An 18,865-nucleotide genomic window follows, 5' to 3' on the forward strand; every position below is an offset into this window, starting at 1 on the left:
AGCTTCCATGGGGAAACCTTTTAGCCTTCCAGTCACCAATTCCCCAACCATGAGCACCGAAGGGTGGGGAGAATGGGAACTGGAGTCCCACTTCCTGGAAAGTTCCAGGTTGGGGAAATTGAAGTGATAATAACCTTTCAAAATCTAATGAGGGGGGGTGGGGGGGTGGGTTGGACTAGATGACCTACAAGGTCCCTTACAACTCTGTTATTCCATTCCATTCCATTCCATTCCATTCCATTCCATTCCATTCCATTCCATTCCATTCCATTCTATTCTATTCTATTCCATTCCATTCCATTCCATTCCATTCCATTCCATTCCATTCTATTCTATTCTATTCTATTCTATTCTATTTTATTCTATTCTATTCTATTCTATTCTATTCTATTCTATTCTATTCTATTCTATTCTATTCTATTCTATTCTATTCCATTCCTTCTATTCTATTCCATTCCATTCCATTCCATTCCATTCTATTCTATTCCTTTCCATTCCATTCCATTCCATTCCATTCTATTCTATTCTATTCTGTTCTGTTCTGTTCTGTTCTGTTCTGTTCTGTTCTGTATTGTTCTGTTCTATTCTAATATTCTATTCCATCCTCTTCTCTTCTCTTCTCTTCCCTTCCCTTCTCTTCTCTTCTTCTATCCTATCCTATCCTATTCCATATTTTCTCTATTCTATTCTATTCTATTCTATTCTATTCTATTCTATTCTATTCTATTCTATTCTATTCTATTCTATTCTATTCTATTCTATTCTATTCTATTCTATTCTATTCTATTCTATTCTATTCTATTCTATTCTATTCCTTTCCATTCTATTCTATTTTCTATTCCATTCTATTCTATTCTTTCTTCCAAATACCCATAAATGCACGCATACACACATACTGGGTTGTCCTCAATTTACAACAGTTCATTTAGTGACTGCTCAAAGTTACGACAGCAATGAAAAAAGGGACTCATGACGGTTTTGCACATTTACGACTGTTACAGCAACCCCATGGTCACATGATCCAACCTGGGACACTTGGCAACTGACTCCTATTTATGATCGTTGCAGTGTCCCGGGGTGTGTGTGTGTGTGTGTCTCGTGACCCCGTTTTGCCACCTTCTGACAAGCAAAGCCAAGGGGGGGAAGCCGGATTCACTTCACAGCTGTGTTATTAAATTAACAACTGCAGTGATTCACTTAACGACTGTGGCGAGAAAGGTTGTAAAACGGGGCAAAATTCGCTTAACAAACGTCTCACTTAACGACAGAAATTTTGGACTCAGTTGTGGCCCTGAGTCAAAGGCTACCTGTCTTTCTACATATTTCTATGATTTCTGTCTATGTCTTCTTCTATTATTTCGATATATTTCTATTTCTATCATTTTTATACCTTTTGATATATTTCTATTCCTATCTTTTTCCATTATTTCAATATATTTCTATTATTTCTATTATTTATTTCTAATTTTTTCCCCCGAGTATTTCTATTTCCAGAAATTGTGGGTGCTCCATCACTGGAGGTTTTTAAGAAGAGGCTAGACCAGGGGTAGGCAACCTCGGCTCTTTTATGACTCATGGACTTCAACTCCCAGAATTGCCGAGCTAGCATGGCTGGCTCAGGAATTCTGGGAGTTGAAGTCCATGAGTCATAAAAGAGCCGAGGTTGCCTACCCCTGGGCTAGACAGTCATTTGTCTGAGATGGTATAGAGTCTCCTGCCTGAACAGGGGGCTGGACTAGAAGACCTCCAAGGTCCCTTCCAGCTCTATTCTACTCTATTCCTGCCCTCTTTTCCTTCCTTCCTTCCTTCCTTCCTTCCTTCCTTCCTTCCTTCCTTCCTTCCTTCCTTCCCTCCCTCCCTCGCTCCCTCCCTCCCTCTCTTCCTTCCTTCCTTGTCTGAGATGGTATAGGGCAGACATGTCAAACACAAGGCCCGGGGCCCGGATCCGGCCCGTGAAGTGGTTTCATGTGGCCCACGAAGCCATCTTGGAAACAGTGAGGGAACGGCCCCCGCTGCCTTGGCCCTGGCCCAGAGACCCTCCTCCTGCCAGAGACCCTCAGATCTGTTCCACTCCTGCCCAGGCCCCCATAGGCACCCTTGATGCGAACGATGGAGAGCTGGCCACGCCCACCCAGTAGGCCATACGCACTCTAGCCACGCCCACCCAGTAGGCCACGCCCACCCTGGCCATACCCACCCGGCCCCCTGAGGGCAAGCGCAATGCTGATGCGGCCCTCCATGAAATTGAGTTTGACACCCATGGTATAGGGTCTCCTGCCTGAACGGGGGGCTGGACTAGAAGACCTCCAAGGTCCCTTCCAGCTCTATTCTACTCTATTCCTGCCCTCTTTTCCTTCCTTCCTTCCTTCCTTCCTTCCTCCCTCCCTCCCTCCCTCCCTCCCTCCCTTCCTTCCTTCCTTCCTTGTCTGAGATGGTATAGGGTCTCCTGCCTGAATGGGGGGCTGGACTAGAAGACCTCCAAGGTCCCTTTCAGCTCTATTCTACTCTATTCCTGCCCTCTTTTCCTTCCTTCCTTCCTTCCTTCCTTCCTTCCTTCCTTCCTTCCTTCCTTCCTACCTTCCTTCCTTGTCTGAGATGGTATAGGGTCTCCTGCCTGAATGGGGGGGCTGCACTAGAAGACCCCCCCCCAAGGTCCGTTCCAGCTCTATTCTACTCTAAATCCTATTATTTCTATATATTTCTAATATTCCCCTTTCTGTTTCTAAGTCTGGCTCCCTGTGAATCTGTCATCTCAAAAGGAAAGCGCTGGGCTCTTTTGCCCTCAATCAGGTAGAACAAGTTCAAGCAATCTTCCAACCACGGTAACTATAAAGTAAAAATTTTAAAAAAAACAACACACAAGACTTAAGAACTAAGTAATCTCCTCGCCGCTTTGAATCTCTCCCAGGTTGGAAAATAAAATAAATAAAATAAATAAATAAATAAATAAAATAAATAAAATAAATAAAATAAATAAAATAAATAAAATAAATAAAATAAATAAAATAAATAAAATAAATAAAATAAATAAAATAAATAAAATAAATAAAATAAAGAGAGAGAGAGAAAAAAAGCCATGACAAACCGTCCAATCTCAAAATGGAAAAGTTTAAAGGCCTATAGATATATAAATACACACACACACATATATATATTATGTATATTTTACCTTCCTCACTGAATCTCCATCAGCCGAAAAGGGGAATCTCGAGAAAAGCAGGTAAATTCCACCCACTGCTAAATCTGGACCGGTTCCATCAAAGATCCCGGATATCTCCACGTTTCGCCCCTCGAAATAATCCTTAAAATGTGGGAAGCGTTCCTCGGCCGAGTTGGGTGCAGTTTCCCTGGCTAAGTATATCTCTGCGATGCTTTCCTTCAACTTCACCTGAGCCACGAAGGCGGAGAAGCAAACTTGTTGGACCACAAATTTCTGAGCCACTCCGGGAGATGTTTCCGCCGACAATTAGCCACGGAAAGGAAGGAGGCTGACTCATCAGAACAAATGATGATCTTCGGGATCCTTGAATCGCATTCCTGCCAAAAAAAACAAAAAAACCCCAAAACAAAACAAAAAAACCCCTTCATCCGTTCCGGTTTCTTTTGGGCTTTTGAATTGGCCCGGCAAGGACCATTTCAAACGGACTAGAGCTGGAAGGGATCTTGGAGGTCATCTAGTCCAACCCCCCCCCTGCTCAGACAGGAGACCCCTGTGTACTGTTTCAGACAAATGATGGTCCAGCCTCTTCTTAAAAAACAAAAAAAACTCCAGCGATGGAGCACTTACAATTCAACAGAATAACAAAGAGTTGGAAGGGACCGTGGAGGTCATCTAGTCCAACCCCCTGCTCAGACAGGAGGCCCCTGTGTACCATTTCAGACAAATGATGGTCCAGCCTCTTCTTAAAAAAAACAAAACTCCAGCGATGGAGCACTTACAATTCCACAGAATAACAAAGAGTTGGAAGGGACCATGGAGGTCATCTAGTCCAACCCCCCCCTGCTCAGACAGGAGACCCCTGTGTACCTTTTCAGACAAATGATGGTCCAGCCTCTTCTTAAAAAACAAAAAAAACAATCTCCAGCGATGGAGCACTTACAATTCAACAGAATAACAAGAGTTGGAAGGGACCGTGGAGGTCATCTAGTCCAACCCCCTGCTCAGACAGGAGACCCCCTGTGTACTGTTTCAGACAAATGATGGTCCAGCCTCTTTTTTTAAAAAAAAAATCTCCAGCGATGGAGCACTTACTAACAAGAGTTGGAAGGGAACTTGGAGGTCATCTAGTCCAACCCCCTGCTCAGACAGGAGACCTCTGTGTACCGTTTCACACAAATGATGGTCCAGCCTCTTCTTAAAAAAAATAATAATCTCCAACGATGGAGCACTTACAATTCAACAGAATAACAAAGAGTTGGAAGGGACCGTGGAGGTCATCTAGTCCAACCCCCTGCTCAGACAGGAGGCCCCTGTGTACCATTTCAGACAAATGATGGTCCAGCCTCTTCTTAAAAAAAACAAAACTCCAGCGATGGAGCACTTACAATTCCACAGAATAACAAAGAGTTGGAAGGGACCATGGAGGTCATCTAGTCCAACCCCCCCCTGCTCAGACAGGAGACCCCTGTGTACCTTTTCAGACAAATGATGGTCCAGCCTCTTCTTAAAAAACAAAAAAAACAATCTCCAGCGATGGAGCACTTACAATTCAACAGAATAACAAGAGTTGGAAGGGACCGTGGAGGTCATCTAGTCCAACCCCCTGCTCAGACAGGAGACCCCCTGTGTACTGTTTCAGACAAATGATGGTCCAGCCTCTTTTTTTAAAAAAAAAATCTCCAGCGATGGAGCACTTACTAACAAGAGTTGGAAGGGAACTTGGAGGTCATCTAGTCCAACCCCCTGCTCAGACAGGAGACCTCTGTGTACCGTTTCACACAAATGATGGTCCAGCCTCTTCTTAAAAAAAATAATAATCTCCAACGATGGAGCACTTACAATTCAACAGAATAACAAGAGTTGGAAGGGACCTTGGAGGTCATCTAGTCCAGGTTAATTTTAACAAATGAACCTTTTTTTTTCCCAAGAATTTTTTTTTTAGTTGGATCGCGGGTTGCATTGATCAGAAACGAGGACCAATCCATGGTCTGTCTGAATAAGAGAGTTGCGGGGAACCGTTTCTTTTTCCCCATAAAAATTGAATAAATTTTACTCAATTTAATCCACGTCATAATAATTTCATAACCATTCATTCAATAACTGGAATAATTTAATTGTTTTTCCTCTTTCAAATTCCGAAGACGAATTCCTTGTGTGTCTAACCTTGCTTGGCCAAATAAAGTATAAGTATACAAGTATATATATATATATATATATATATATATATATATATATATATATATATATATATATATATATATATATATATATATATATATATATATATATATAAATATAATTCAAAAATATAAAAACGTTTCCTTAATATCCAAACACAGCTTGACTACAAGGGCAGACACTCTTAAATTAAACAAATATATTAGCAACTCTCTCTCTCTCTCTCTCTCTTTCTCTTTCTCTTTCTCCCTTCTCTCTCTCTCTCTCTCATTTTTTCTTTCTGTCTCTCTTTCTCTCACTTTTTCTCTCTTTCACCCATTCTTCTTTCTCTCTTTTCTCTTTCTCTCACTGTTTTTCCCTCTTTCACCCTTCTCTCTCTTTCTCTCTTTTTTCTGTCTCTTTCTCTCACTGTTCTTTCTTTCTCTCCCCCCCTCTCTTTTCTTTCTCTCACTCTTTCTTGCTCTATATTTCTTTTGCCCTTCTCTCTCTCTCTCTCTCTCTTTCTCTCTTTTTTCTCTTTCTGTCTCTCTTTCCATCTCTCTTCTCTTTCTCTTTCTCATCTGATCAAAATTCAGATGCTTGGCAATGGCTCACCTTTATGACGGTTGCAATGTCTCGGGGTCATGCAATCCCCTTTTGCAAACTTTCTGAGAAGCAAAGTCAGTGGGGAAGCCAGAGGCACTTCAGAACTGCAGTGCTTCACTTAACAACCATGGCAAGATAGGTCATAAAAGTGGTGCAAAACTCTCTTAACAACTGTCTCGCTTAGCAACGGAAATTTTGGACTCAGTCGTGGTCCTACGTCGAGGCTTACCTGGCTTTTGCCTTCCCCCAAGGAATGGGGAAGACAGATGGAAATGGAAAGTCGTGCTCCTAGGAGGTCCTCGCTTAACCACCCACACGGTCCTCATTTAACGACAGCAGCCCTGGATTTCCAGAACTCCCGCTGCTAAAGGGTGCAGTCGCGTGATGTCATGCTTTATGATTGCATCATGATGGTGTCATCCTTATGATCACATTGTAATGACACCGTCGTTGCAGATCTGAAGGAAGCGAAACTGGTTGGGAAGGTTGGAAAAAATTTCACTATGCAAATGAATGTACACGTGATGGATCAGTGTGTCTAGGAAGGAGAACCTCCCAATTGTCATAGAACATAGAACAAAAAATAATAGAGCTGGAAAGGACCTTGGAGGTCATCTAGTCCACCCCCACCCCCTGCTCAAGCAGGAAACCCTGTATCATTCGAGACAAGTGGCTGTCCAGTCTCTTCTTAAAAACCTCCAGTCTTGGAGCACCCACAACACATTTCTGTCATATTTTTATCTACAATAACAATAACAATAAAAATAAAAAGTTGGAAGGGATCTTGGAGGTCATCTAGTCCAACCCCCTGCTCAGGCAGGAAACCCTATCCCATTTCAGACAAATGGCTGTCCAGTCTCTTCTTAAAAACCTCCAGTGTTAATAACAGAATAACAGAGTTGGAAGGCGCCTTAGAGGTCATCTAGTCCAACCCCCTGCTCAGGCAGGAAACCCTATCCCATTTCAGACAAATGGCTGTCCACTCTCTGCTGTTGATCTAAGAAAGTTTTTCCCCATTCAGCTAATCCTCAACGTACGAGCATAAACTGAACCCAAGATTTCCATTGCTAAGCAAGGCCGTTGTGAACTGAGTTCTGCCCCATTTTTTTCCCCCCCATAGTTGCTAACGGAATCCCTGCGGTTCTTAAGTGAATCTCACGGGTCGTTAAGTGAATCTGGATTTCCCCCGTTGACTTTGCTTGACGGAAGCTGGCTGGGAGATTTGCAAGGTGGCGATCACGTGACCCCCCACATGACCAGGGGTAGGCAACCTTGGCTTTTATGACTCGTGGACTACAACTCCCAGAATTCCTGAGCCAGCATAGCTCAGCTTGGAACCTCTCCCTTTTTCCTCAGTGTGGCTGGCTCAGGAATTCTGGGAGTTGAAGTCCAGGAGTCATAAAAGAGCCAAGGCGGCCTACCCCTGAGCCATGACAGTGCAACCGTCATAAGTACATGCCAGTTGCCAAGCCTCCTAATTTTGATCCCATGACCTTGGGGATGCTGCAACGGTCATAAGCAAGAAGATTGGCTATAAGTCACTTTTTTCCGTGCCTTTGGAACTTCAGTCACTAAACAAACAGTTGCAAATGGTGCCTAGATTGAAATGCTTACATTTTGCTTGCATTTTAACTTTACCATACATAGTCCTTGAATTACAACAGCTCGTTTAGCGACTAAAGTTGCAACGGCACTGAAAAAAGTGACTTATGAGCGTTTTTTTCACACTTAACGGCCGCTGCAGCATCCCCATGGTCAGTGATGATCAAAATTGGTTCACTTGGCAACTGACTCGTACTTATGACAGTTGTAGTGTCCAGGGGTCACGTGATCCCCTTTTGCGACCTTCTGACAAGCAAAATCCATGGGGGGGGGAAGCCAGCTTCCCTTCACCACCAGGTTACTCACTGATCAACTGCAGTGATTCGTTTAATGACAGCAGCGAGAAAAGTCGCAGAAGGGGGTAAAACTCACGTTAACAAATGTTTCACTCAAGAACAGAAATTTTGGATTCCATTATGGTCTTAAGTCGAGGACGACCTGTATAAAGAAAGAACTTTTGGCCCAATTCCTCGTTGTCTTTTTTTAATGATTTATTTTGAAACAAATCCCTCAGTTGTTTTGGAAGCTGTTAGAAAGATATGGGGTGACGGGGATATGAAATATTAAGCTCTCTGGAGGTTTTTAAAGAAGAAACTCAAAAGCTGCCTTTTGAGGATAATAGAGTTTGTTTTCCTGCCCCTAGTGAAGGGTTAGACTAGATGACCTTTAGGCCACTTTCTTCAAATTCCACAGTTTGGGGACGTTATCATTTTATAAGATGGGGAAATTGTTCGCTCACCTTCGGACCTTGAACAGATCGTTCCAATGAGGCCAGAAAATACTTGGGACACAGACTTTTTCCCTGCAAAAATGCAGTTTTCAAATAGCCTAACATTATTCTAGCCAAAATTAATGTTGACTAACCGTGGCACTTCTCTTGAGGCCTTTAACACCGCAACAGAGAGAACTCACAAGGAGTTCCTGGGTTTGGGCTATTAGCAGAATTGCAAAATGAGGTTTAATAAGTTGTTGTTGTTGTTGTTGTCGTTGTTGTCATTGTTGCTGCTGTAAAAAAAAAGAAGAATGGAGAAGAAGAAGGAGGAGGAGAAGAAGAGAAGGAGCAGGAGAAGGGAGGAGATGGGAGGGAGGGACGAATTCCATGATTTGGGTTATTAACAGAATTGCAAAATAATGGTTAATAATTTGTTGAGGAAGGAAGGAAGGAAGGAAGGAAGGAAGGAAGGAAGGAAGGAAGGAAGGAAGGAAGGAAGGAAGGAAGGAAGGAAAAAAGGAAGAGAGGGAGGGAGGGAGGGAGGGAGTGGGGGGAGGGAGAAATTACCTAGTTTGGGTCACTAATAGAATTGCAATGAGATTTAATAAGTTGTTGTTTTTGTTGTGGTTACCATTGTAAGAAAAAAGAAAGGAGAAGGAAGAGAGGGAGGGTTAGGAAGAGGGAGGGAGGGTTAGGGAGTGGGAGGAAGAAAGGAAAGAAAGAAAGAAGGAAGGAAAGGAGGGAAGGAAGGAAGGAAAGGAGGGAAGGTGGAAGAGAGGGAGAGAAGAAAGAAAGAAAGAAAGAAAGAAAGAAAGAAAGAAAGAAAGAAAGAAAGAAAGAAAGAAAGAAAGAAAGAAAAAGGAAGGAAGGAAGGAAGGAAGAAAGAAAGAAAGAAAGAAAGAAAGAAAGAAAGAAAGAAAGAAAGAAAGAAAGAAAGAAAGAAAGAAATCTTTTGCATTTCAGGTGGGGTTAAATACAGACTAGAGTACGGGTCCCCAATCCCCATTCCGTGGACTGGCACCGGGCCGCAGCATGCCAGAATCCAGGCCGCACAAACAAGTGACGCCCCATCCACGGGATGCAGGCAGCACACGAAACTGCACTTCCTCATGTCCATGGAAAAACCTCTCTCCACATAACTGTTCCCTGGTGCCCCCAAAATTTGGGGGCCACTGGATTAGAGCATTTGTAAAAGGACTGTTCCAAACATAATTTCCCCTATCAATGAGTCCTCCAGCCAGATCACGGGCATCTGGTAATTATGCTGCACATGGCACCGCTTTCCCCTCCATGCCCTCCAGATGTTCCCTTGACTGTGCTTGGGAATTCCACAGCTGCCTTCCGGAGGGGGCAAAGTGTGTACAGTTGAGCAATATAGCTGTCCTTCAGGTGGGGCATGATTCCACTCCCAGAATTCCCCAGCCAGCATGCTTTAAGAGGGGTGGGCTTCCACTCCCAGAATTCCCCAGCCAGCATGCTTTAAGAGGGGTTGACTTCCACTCCCAGAATTCCCCAGCCAGCATGCTTTAAGAGGGGTGGGCTTCCACTCCCAGAATTCCCCAGCCAGCATGCTTTAAGAGGGGTGGGCTTCCACTCCCAGAATTCCCCAGCCAGCATGCTTTAAGATGGGTGGACTTCCACTCCCAGAATTACCTAGCCAGCCTGCTTTAAGAGGGGTGGGCTTCCACTCCCAGAATTCCCCAGCCAGCATGCTTTAAGAGGGGTGGACTTCCACTCCCAGAATTACCTAGCCAGCATGCTTTAAGAGGGGTGGGCTTCCACTCCCAGAATTACCTAGCCAGCCTGCTTTAAGAGGGGTGGGCTTCCACTCCCAGAATTCCCCAGCCAGCATGCTTTAAGAGGGGTGGGCTTCCACTCCCAGAATTCCCCAGCCAGCATGCTTTAAGATGGGTGGACTTCCACTCCCAGAATTACCTAGCCAGCCTGCTTTAAGAGGGGTGGGCTTCCACTCCCAGAATTCCCCAGCCAGCATGCTTTAAGAGGGGTGGACTTCCACTCCCAGAATTACCTAGCCAGCATGCTTTAAGAGGGGTGGGCTTCCACTCCCAGAATTACCTAGCCAGCCTGCTTTAAGAGGGGTGGGCTTCCACTCCCAGAATTCCCCAGCCAGGATGCTTTAAAAGGGGTGGACTTCCACTCCCAGAATTCCACAGCCTGCACATGAGAATTCTGACTATTGGTTGTTAAGAGAAGGCTGTGCTAAATGGGCTTAGAGCGCGATCTGCAAGGATCCTTCTTATATTTTTACACCTTGATATCTACAGGGTACCAGTCAAAAAACTGCACCCAAACCATGCAATTTACTCCTCATCTATTAAAAATAGACAGCTTTGACCATGGCTGCCCTCTTGAACTTTTGATACCCCTCTCTCCCCTCCATTGCATGATGCAAATGATCAATACGCATACAGATCGTCCTCGACTTACGGCCACAACTGAGCCCAGCATTTCTGTTGCTGAGTGAGGCAGCACAACATTTATGTTGCTAAGTGAAACGCTGGTTAAGCAACTTTTGCCCCATTTTACACCCTGTCTTGCCAGCCTTGTTCAGTGAATCACTGCCGTTGTTCAGTTAGTAACACGGTTGCTCAACTGAATCCCGCTTCTTCCCTGTTGACTTTGTCTGTCAGAAGGTCGCAAAATGGGATCACGTAACCCCCGGGACACGGCAACCATCATAAATACGAGCCAGCTGCCAAGCATCTGAATTTGGATCACGTGACCATGGGGATGCTTGTAATGGTCGTAAGTGTGAAAAATGGTCACAGGTCACTTTTTTCAGTGCTGTTGTAACTTTGTAAAGGTAAAGGTTCCCCCGCACACGCGTGCTAGTCGTTTCCAACTCTAGGGGCCGGTGCTCATCTCCATTTCAAAGCCGAAGAGCCGGCGCTTGTCCGAGGACGTCTCCGTGGTCATGTGGCTGGCATGACTAGACGCCAAAGGCGCACGGAACGCTGTTACCTTCCCACCGGAGTGGTCCCTATTTTTCTACTTGCATTTTTTACGTGCTTTTGAACTGCTAGGTTGGCAGAAGCTGGGACGAGTAACAGGCGCTCACTCTGTTACGCGGCACTCGGGATTCGACCCGCCAAACTGCCGACCTTCAGATCAACAAGCTCAGCGTCCTAACCCACTGAGCCACCACGTCCCGCTGTAACTTTGAGTAGTCACCAAATGAATGGTTGTAAGTCAAGGATGACAGAATTTAGAGATAAAAATTGTGAATAGCTGCTTGCAACAGGAGCACTAAGCAAAGTGCAACTTAGAATTAAGGAGAAACTTCCTGATAGTGAGGACAATTAACCAGGGGAACAGCTTGCCACCAGAAATCGTGGGCGCTCCATCATTGGAGATTTTTTAGAAGAGGCTAGACCAGGAGTCCCCAACCCCCAGTCCCTGGACCGGTACTGGGCCATGGCATGCTAGCAACCAGTCCACACAAACAAGCAAAGCCACATCCGCGGGATGCAGGCAGCACACAAAACCACACACCCTCCAGTCCGCGGAAACGCTTCTCTCCATGGAACCAGTCCCTGGCGCCCAAAAAGTTGGGGGCCTCTGGGCTAGACAGTCACTTGTTTGAGTGTAAGTTCTCCTGCTTGAGCAGGGGGCTGGACTAGAAGACCTCTAAGACCCCACTTCCAGCTCTATTCTATTCTGTTCTGTTCTGTTCCTAATTCTTATTCTTATTCTTATTCTTATTCTGTTCTACTCTACTCTACTCTACTCTACTCTACTCTATTCTATTCTATTCTATTCCATTCCATTCCATTCCATTCCATTCCATTCCATTCCATTCCATTCCATTCCATTCCATATATTCTATTCTATTCTATTCCTATTCTATTCTATTCTATTCTATTCTATTCTATTCTATTCTATTCTATTCTATTCTATTCTATTCCATTCCATTCCATTCCATTCCATATTCTATTCTATTCTATTCTATTCTATTCTATTCTATTCCATTCCATTCCATTCCATTCCATTCCATTCCATTCCATTCCATATATTCTATTCTATTCTATTCTATTCTATTCTATTCTATTCTATTCTATTCTATTCTATTCTATTCTATTCTATTCTATTCCATTCCATTCCATTCCATTCCATATATTCTATTCTATTCTATTCTATTCTATTCTATTCTATTCTATTCTATTCTATTCTATTCTATTCTATTCTATTCTATTCTATTCTATTCTATTCCATTCCATTCCATTCCATTCCATTCCATTCCATATATTCTATTCTATTCTATTCTATTCTATTCTATTCTATTCTATTCTATTCTATTCTATTCTATTCTATTCTATTCTATTCTATTCTATTCCATTCCATTCCATTCCATTCCATTCCATATATTCTATTCTATTCTATTCTATTCTATTCTATTCTATTCTATTCTATTCTATTCTATTCTATTCTATTCTATTCTATTCTATTCTATTCTATTCCATTCCATTCCATTCCATTCCATTCCATTCCATTCCATATATTCTATTCTATTCTATTCTATTCTATTCTATTCTATTCTATTCTATTCTATTCTATTCTATTCTATTCTATTCTATTCTATTCCATTCCATTCTATTCCATTCCATTCCATTCCATTCCATTCCATTCCATTCCATATATTCTATTCTATTCTATTCTATTCTATTCTATTCTATTCTATTCTATTCTATTCTATTCTATTCTATTCTATTCTATTCTATTCTATTCTAAGTTTAAGCAGGTGCTTTTGCTGGCTGTTTTTACCCAAGTGTTGTAGCACACCCATGTGCGGGCACACACCAACCTGCCCTTTTACTACTAATATTAAGCCAGTTTTAGACATGGGTAGCACAATTGCCTCCTTTCCATGGTGTAACTAGAGCAGAAGCCCATGGTACAGGAGGAAGAGACTAATTAAATGGCGTCTGTCTTAGAAATATCTCAATTTCACTAGTTGTCAGCAAAGGGAAACCTAAGCTTGTACACCCATCTAGTGGCAGTGAAGATTTTGCTGAAAGCAACTGAGACATACCGGTATATAAGACTAACATGTCTTTGAATTTCCATAGAACAACGAAGCCCAGGGCTGGAAGGGACCTTGGAGGTCTTCTAGTCCAACCCCCTGCTCAGGCAGGAAACCCTATACCATTTCAGATCAAACAGCTGTCCAGTCTCTTCTTAAAAACTTCCAGTGTTGGAGCATTCACCGCTTCTGGAGGCAGGTTGTTCCACTGGTTAATTGTTCTAACTGTCAGGAAGTTTCTCCTTAGTTCTAGGTTGCTTCTCTCCTTGATGAGTTTCCATCCGTTGCTTCTTCTCCTGCGTTCCGATGCTTTGGAGAATAGCTTGACTCCCTCTTCTTTGGGGCAGCCCCTGAGATACTGGAATGCTGCTATCATGTCACCCCTGGTCCTTCTTTTCAAAGACATAGCCAATTCTAGCAACTCTTCCTTGTATGTTTTAGCCTCCAGTCCCCTGATCATCCTTGTTGCTCTTCTCTGCATTCTTTCTAGAGTCTCAACATCTTTTTTACATCATGACCAAAACTGGATGCAGTAATCCAAGTGTGGCCTTACCAAGGTGGTGTAAAGTGGTATTAACTCTTCAAGTGATCTTGATTCTCTCCCTCTGTTAATGAAGCCTAGCACTGTTTTGGCTTTTTTGGCAGCTGCAGCACACGGCTGGCTCCTATTTAAGTGGTTGTCCACCAGGATCCTTAGATCCCTCTCCCATTTGCTACAGTGGAGGCATTTTCTCTGTTCCCCTTCTTACAAGATTTACTGCTGAATAAAGTCGCAACAAAGTCAAGGCAAAAGGTGCTGAGGGCTATAATGCAAGCATAGGACGATATTTTTAATAAGCTTTTCGATAACTATTACACTGAACTTATAACGACTGACACTGAAATGATGGTTTTACAGACTGCTTCCTGATGGCTTCATGCAGGGTTTCCCAACCTTGGTGATGTGTGGACTTCTGGGAGTTGAGGTTCACACATCTTAAAGATGCTCAGGTTGGGAACTTAATGCAATAGTGGCAAATATCGGTAGCTTGGGTGTATGATGAGGGTGAAGGTTAATTCTCTGAGCTCGTGAGTTTGTTTCTGAATGTTTTGTTACCAGGCTAGATAACACAGCACTCAAACCACAACGCACCACACAGCCAACCACCAATGCAAAAACTAACCCTACTATACCCAAAAGAGGTGTCGGAAATGACTGCCAGAATTCTCCAATCCCTAGGAATATAGCAATAGGCCACAAACCCAGGGCCACCCTCCACCAAGAGTTATCCAGAACCAAAGACCAGGCACAGAAGGATGAAAGAAACAATATAATCTACAAAATCAACTGCGACAATTGCAACCAATTCTACGTGGGACAAACATCACGTATGTCGAAAACCAGGATCCACGAACACCGGCTGGCAGTCCAATGCCACGATGCCAAATCCTTAATCTCTACCCACACCGACACCAAATAACACCGGTTCGATCGGAGCAATGCAAAACTCACCGGCCGGGCTACCACCTGTCAACGCTTGTGAGTTCATAGAAGCCTAGCCCTCCACAAGCCATTCCATCAACAGAGACATCGGCCGACAACCAGCCGACAATCCCCTCAGAATCCAAATCCACCACACAGCCAGCCCGAGACAGCACCAACCCCTCAACCATCCCGCACAATCCCCCAATCACTAGCAGTTCACCTCCCAATGATCCTGATCTGAGGTAGCCTCCCCATCACAAGACTCTCACTGATGACTCACACCAGACCCATCACCAGACCCATCCCAAGACCCTCCCTCAACCCACCCACCCCCGAATCCTTTATAAACAGAACACCGACACCCTCTAAACTCTGCTGAAGACATTGCCTAGCCTGGTAACGAAACGTTCGAAAACCAACCCACAAGCTCAACCCTCAACCTAATGCAATTTGCAAGTTTTTCTCGGAGACTTTTGAAAAACACTGAAATGAATGACTCAGATGGGGGTCACGAGGCTGAGACGGCAGGAGATAGATAATCAAGACATTTGGTGTGGATGAGATCTGATGCTCCCGGGAGAACGACCTCCGGCGTGTATGCATTGCGCCGCGCTGCGTCGAAGCAGCATGAGTCGCGTCGTCCATCAAGACTTCCATCCAAAGGATTACAAGACAGGGCTGCAAGTAAACAAGGAGAAATAAACCCATCCGTCCATGGTTTACAACTGTTCGTTTCAAGACAGCTCAAAGTTACGACAGCTTTGGGAAAAGGGGCTAACGGCCCATCCTCGGAGTTATGACCATTACACCACCTCCGTGAACACATGATCGCAACCTGGGTTCTTGGCAACCGGCTCTGAATAACGATGGTTGCAGCACCTTGGAAGTCACCTGATTGTGACTGGCAACCTTCTCAGCCAGTTTCCAACAAACAAAGTAAATTGGGAAAGCTGGCTTCGCTTAATGACTCTGTGACTCACTTAACGACCGCATGATTCACTTGGGGACCATGGTAGAAATGGTCGTGAAATCAGGTCCGGTCATGGGACTACCCACTTAACAACTGTGTCAATTAGCAACCAAAATTTCAGGCCCAATTGTGGTCATAAGTTGAAGACTACCGTAATTAGTTTTGTATCGGAGAGTCATAGAACAGAAAGTTGGAAGGGACCTTGGAGATCAACTAGTCCAACCCACTGCCCAGTTAGGAACCCAGTACTACTGGCTCCCCAACTGATGGCCAGCAAATCTGTGTTTAAATATGTTAAGATATATAAATTTAGCAGCTGGTGCAGTGGGGGTTGTGCAATGCGCCAGAACACATAGTTGTGGTTGATTGATTGGAGAGTGCTGGCTCCTGCGTGAGGCAATCTGCGCTGTGATTGGTTGCTGTGGGTGTGGAGGGGGAGGTTCCCATTTTTCCCGCCTTTTCCTTCTGCGCACCCTTTTGTACTCTGTGATTTACCTCATGAGGTTCCTGCTGTGTTGATTTACCTCATGATGCTCCCGCTGTGTTGATGCCCTGTTTGCCTGACTATCTAGTTTTCTGTATATGTAAAATATATTTATTTACATAAAGCTACAAGTTTGTGTCAGCGTCTCTGACTCCATTGGTACACCTGCTGAACAATTCCCTGATAAAACAACTCATGCCAAGGATAGCCCGCCATCTTTCAAGAACGACTGTTCCAAAATATGTCCGGAATGGTGTAGGGCAGAGGTGTCCAACCTTGGCACCTTCGAGACCTGTGGACTTCAACTCCCAGGGGAATTCTGGGAGTTGAAGTCCACAAGTCTTAAAGTCTAGTATAGGGTCTCCTTCCTGAACAGTGGGTTGGACTAGAAGACCTCCAAGGTCCCTTCCAACCCCAGTATTGTGTGTTCTAGTAGCTGAACAAATCTAAAATATCTTTTTCCTCTCTTCTCTTCAACCAATATTAAATCCTTACATTAAATCGTTACGTTGTAAGCCACCTAGAGTCGTTGGATTTGAGATGGGTGGAAAATATATTTCATAATAAATAAGTAAATAACATAACAATTGACATAAAAAAATAAGCAGGGCTTCAATCAGATTATCAGGGCTGCCCTCTTGATTTTTTTGACCATTCCTGAGAAAGTCTGCCTGAATTTTGTTCTAGTTTAGGGAACCTTCCACTCCTCACCCTTCAAGGGGATATAAATGCAGGCAGTCCTTGACTTACAACAATTTGTTTAGTGGCCATTCGAAGTCACAGCTGCACTGAAAAACGGGACATATGACCATTTCCCACACTTACAACGGTTGCAGCCTCCCCAACGTCACGTGATCAAAATCCAGACACTTGGCAACTGACTCATATTTATGACTGTTGCCGTGTCCCGGGGTCATGTGATCAACTTTTGTGACCTTCTGGGAAGCTTAATAACAGTATTATTAACAACTGCAGTGACTCACTTAACAACTGCAGCAAGCAAGGTCGTAAAAATGGGACAAGACTCAGTTAATGACTGTCTTGCGAAGCAATATAATAATAATAATAATAATAATAATAATAATAATAATAATAATTTTCATTTTTTTTATTTTAATTCCATTTATATCCCGCCCTTCTCCGAAGACTCAGGGTGGCTTACAAGCTTAGCAGTAGCCTTCATTCTATGTATATGCCTGCTTATTAGGGCTTTCATACACCCCCCCAAGCGGCATTATTACAAAGTAATAATAATAATAATAATAATAATAATAATAGTAATAGTAATAATAATGATAATAATAATAATAATAATAAAGTTGGAAGGGACTTTGGAGGTCATCTAGTCCAACCCCAAACCCCTGCTCAGGCAGGAAACCCTACACCAGGGGTAGGCAACGCTGGCTCTTTTATGACTCGTGGACTTCAACTCCCAGAATTCCTGAGCCAGCCATGCTGAGGAGAAAGAGAGAGGTTTCCATGCTGAGCCATGGCTCTTTTATGACTTGTGGAATTCAACTCCCAGAATTCCTGAGCCGGCATGGCTCAGTATGGAAACCTCTCCATTTCTCCTCAGCATGGCTGGCTCAGGAATTCTGGGAGTTGAAGTCCACGAGTCATAAAAGAGCCAAGGTTGCCCACCCCTGCCCTAGACCATTTCAGACAAATGGCTGTCCAGTCTCTTCTTAAAAACTTCCCATGTTGGAGCATTCACTGCTTCTGGAGGATTTGGGGCTCAATTGTTGTCGTATGTTGAGGACTTCCTGTAATAACTCAGTCAGGACCACAAAAGAGAGACAGGCAAGGAACAAAATATTAAAATTAGACCAACTTGGGAAGGGACTTTTTCCGGACATCTTGCTCGTCTGAATCAGCATAAACCTCCGAAATCGGTTTGAGGGATCCCTCTCGTTTTCCATCTCTTAGAATCGGCACCAAGGTCTTCCAGTTTTTCCCTGAAACTGACACAATAATTACGATATAATATTAGGTCGCTTGCCTGATCCTTTGAACCCAAGTCTGTTTCCCTAGCGAGCATCAGCAAGATTAATCAGCCGTTGTTTGGTTGGGGTTCTCCTGCTTCTAGAAAATAAACCCAAAGGGGAGATCCCAATTTTTGCAGATATTGGTCAACCTTCAAGGAGAGATCCCAATTGTTGCAGAGATTGGTCAACCCTACAAAGAGAGATCACTATTTTTGTAGACATTGGTCAACCCTACAAGGAGAAATCCACATTTTTGCAGATATTGGTCAACCCTAAAAGGAGAGATCCCAACTTTTGCAGAGATTGGTCAACCCTACAAGGAGAGACCCCAATTTTTGCAGAGATTAGTAAACACTGCAAGGAGAGATCTTAATTTTTGCAGACGTTGCTCTGCAAAAATTGGGATCTCTCCCTATAGGGTTGATGTCCTGAAGCCAGACAAACCCCAATTGAAGGAGGCCCCCAAAACCTGAGTTACTATTATCCCACAAAATCCTTCCTAATCATCATTTCAAGAAGAGGAATAATTATGGAATTATCCAGGTGGAAGGCACCCCCAAAGGTCATCTAGTCCAACTCTCCCTGATGCGCAGGAAAGCGTGTTAAACAATCCACGAGAGGTGATCTCTTTTCGAGATGGTCTTTTGGTGGTGGCACAACTTACCTAACAACCGTCTTGCTGT

At 43.7% G+C, this 18,865-nt stretch overlaps 1 protein-coding gene across 1 annotated transcript in view; it reads right to left on the reverse strand.

The window, feature by feature from the left end:
* Nucleotides 1-15,312: 15,312 nt before the first annotated feature.
* Nucleotides 15,313-18,865, reverse strand: part of TRPV1 (transient receptor potential cation channel subfamily V member 1) — a 29,175-nt gene continuing 25,622 nt past the window's right edge. Inside the window, exons 15-16 of the mRNA XM_083379709.1 lie at nt 18,029-18,158; nt 15,313-15,421 (exon numbers count right to left, since the gene is read on the reverse strand). Coding sequence (XP_083235835.1) covers nt 15,409-15,421; nt 18,029-18,158 — 143 coding nt within the window. The 3' untranslated portion in view covers nt 15,313-15,408. The remainder of the gene's footprint in view (nt 15,422-18,028; nt 18,159-18,865) is intronic.

This window comes from Vipera ursinii (assembly GCF_947247035.1).
Source record: "Vipera ursinii genome assembly, chromosome: 1".
Classification (NCBI taxonomy): Eukaryota; Metazoa; Chordata; class Lepidosauria; order Squamata; family Viperidae; genus Vipera; species Vipera ursinii.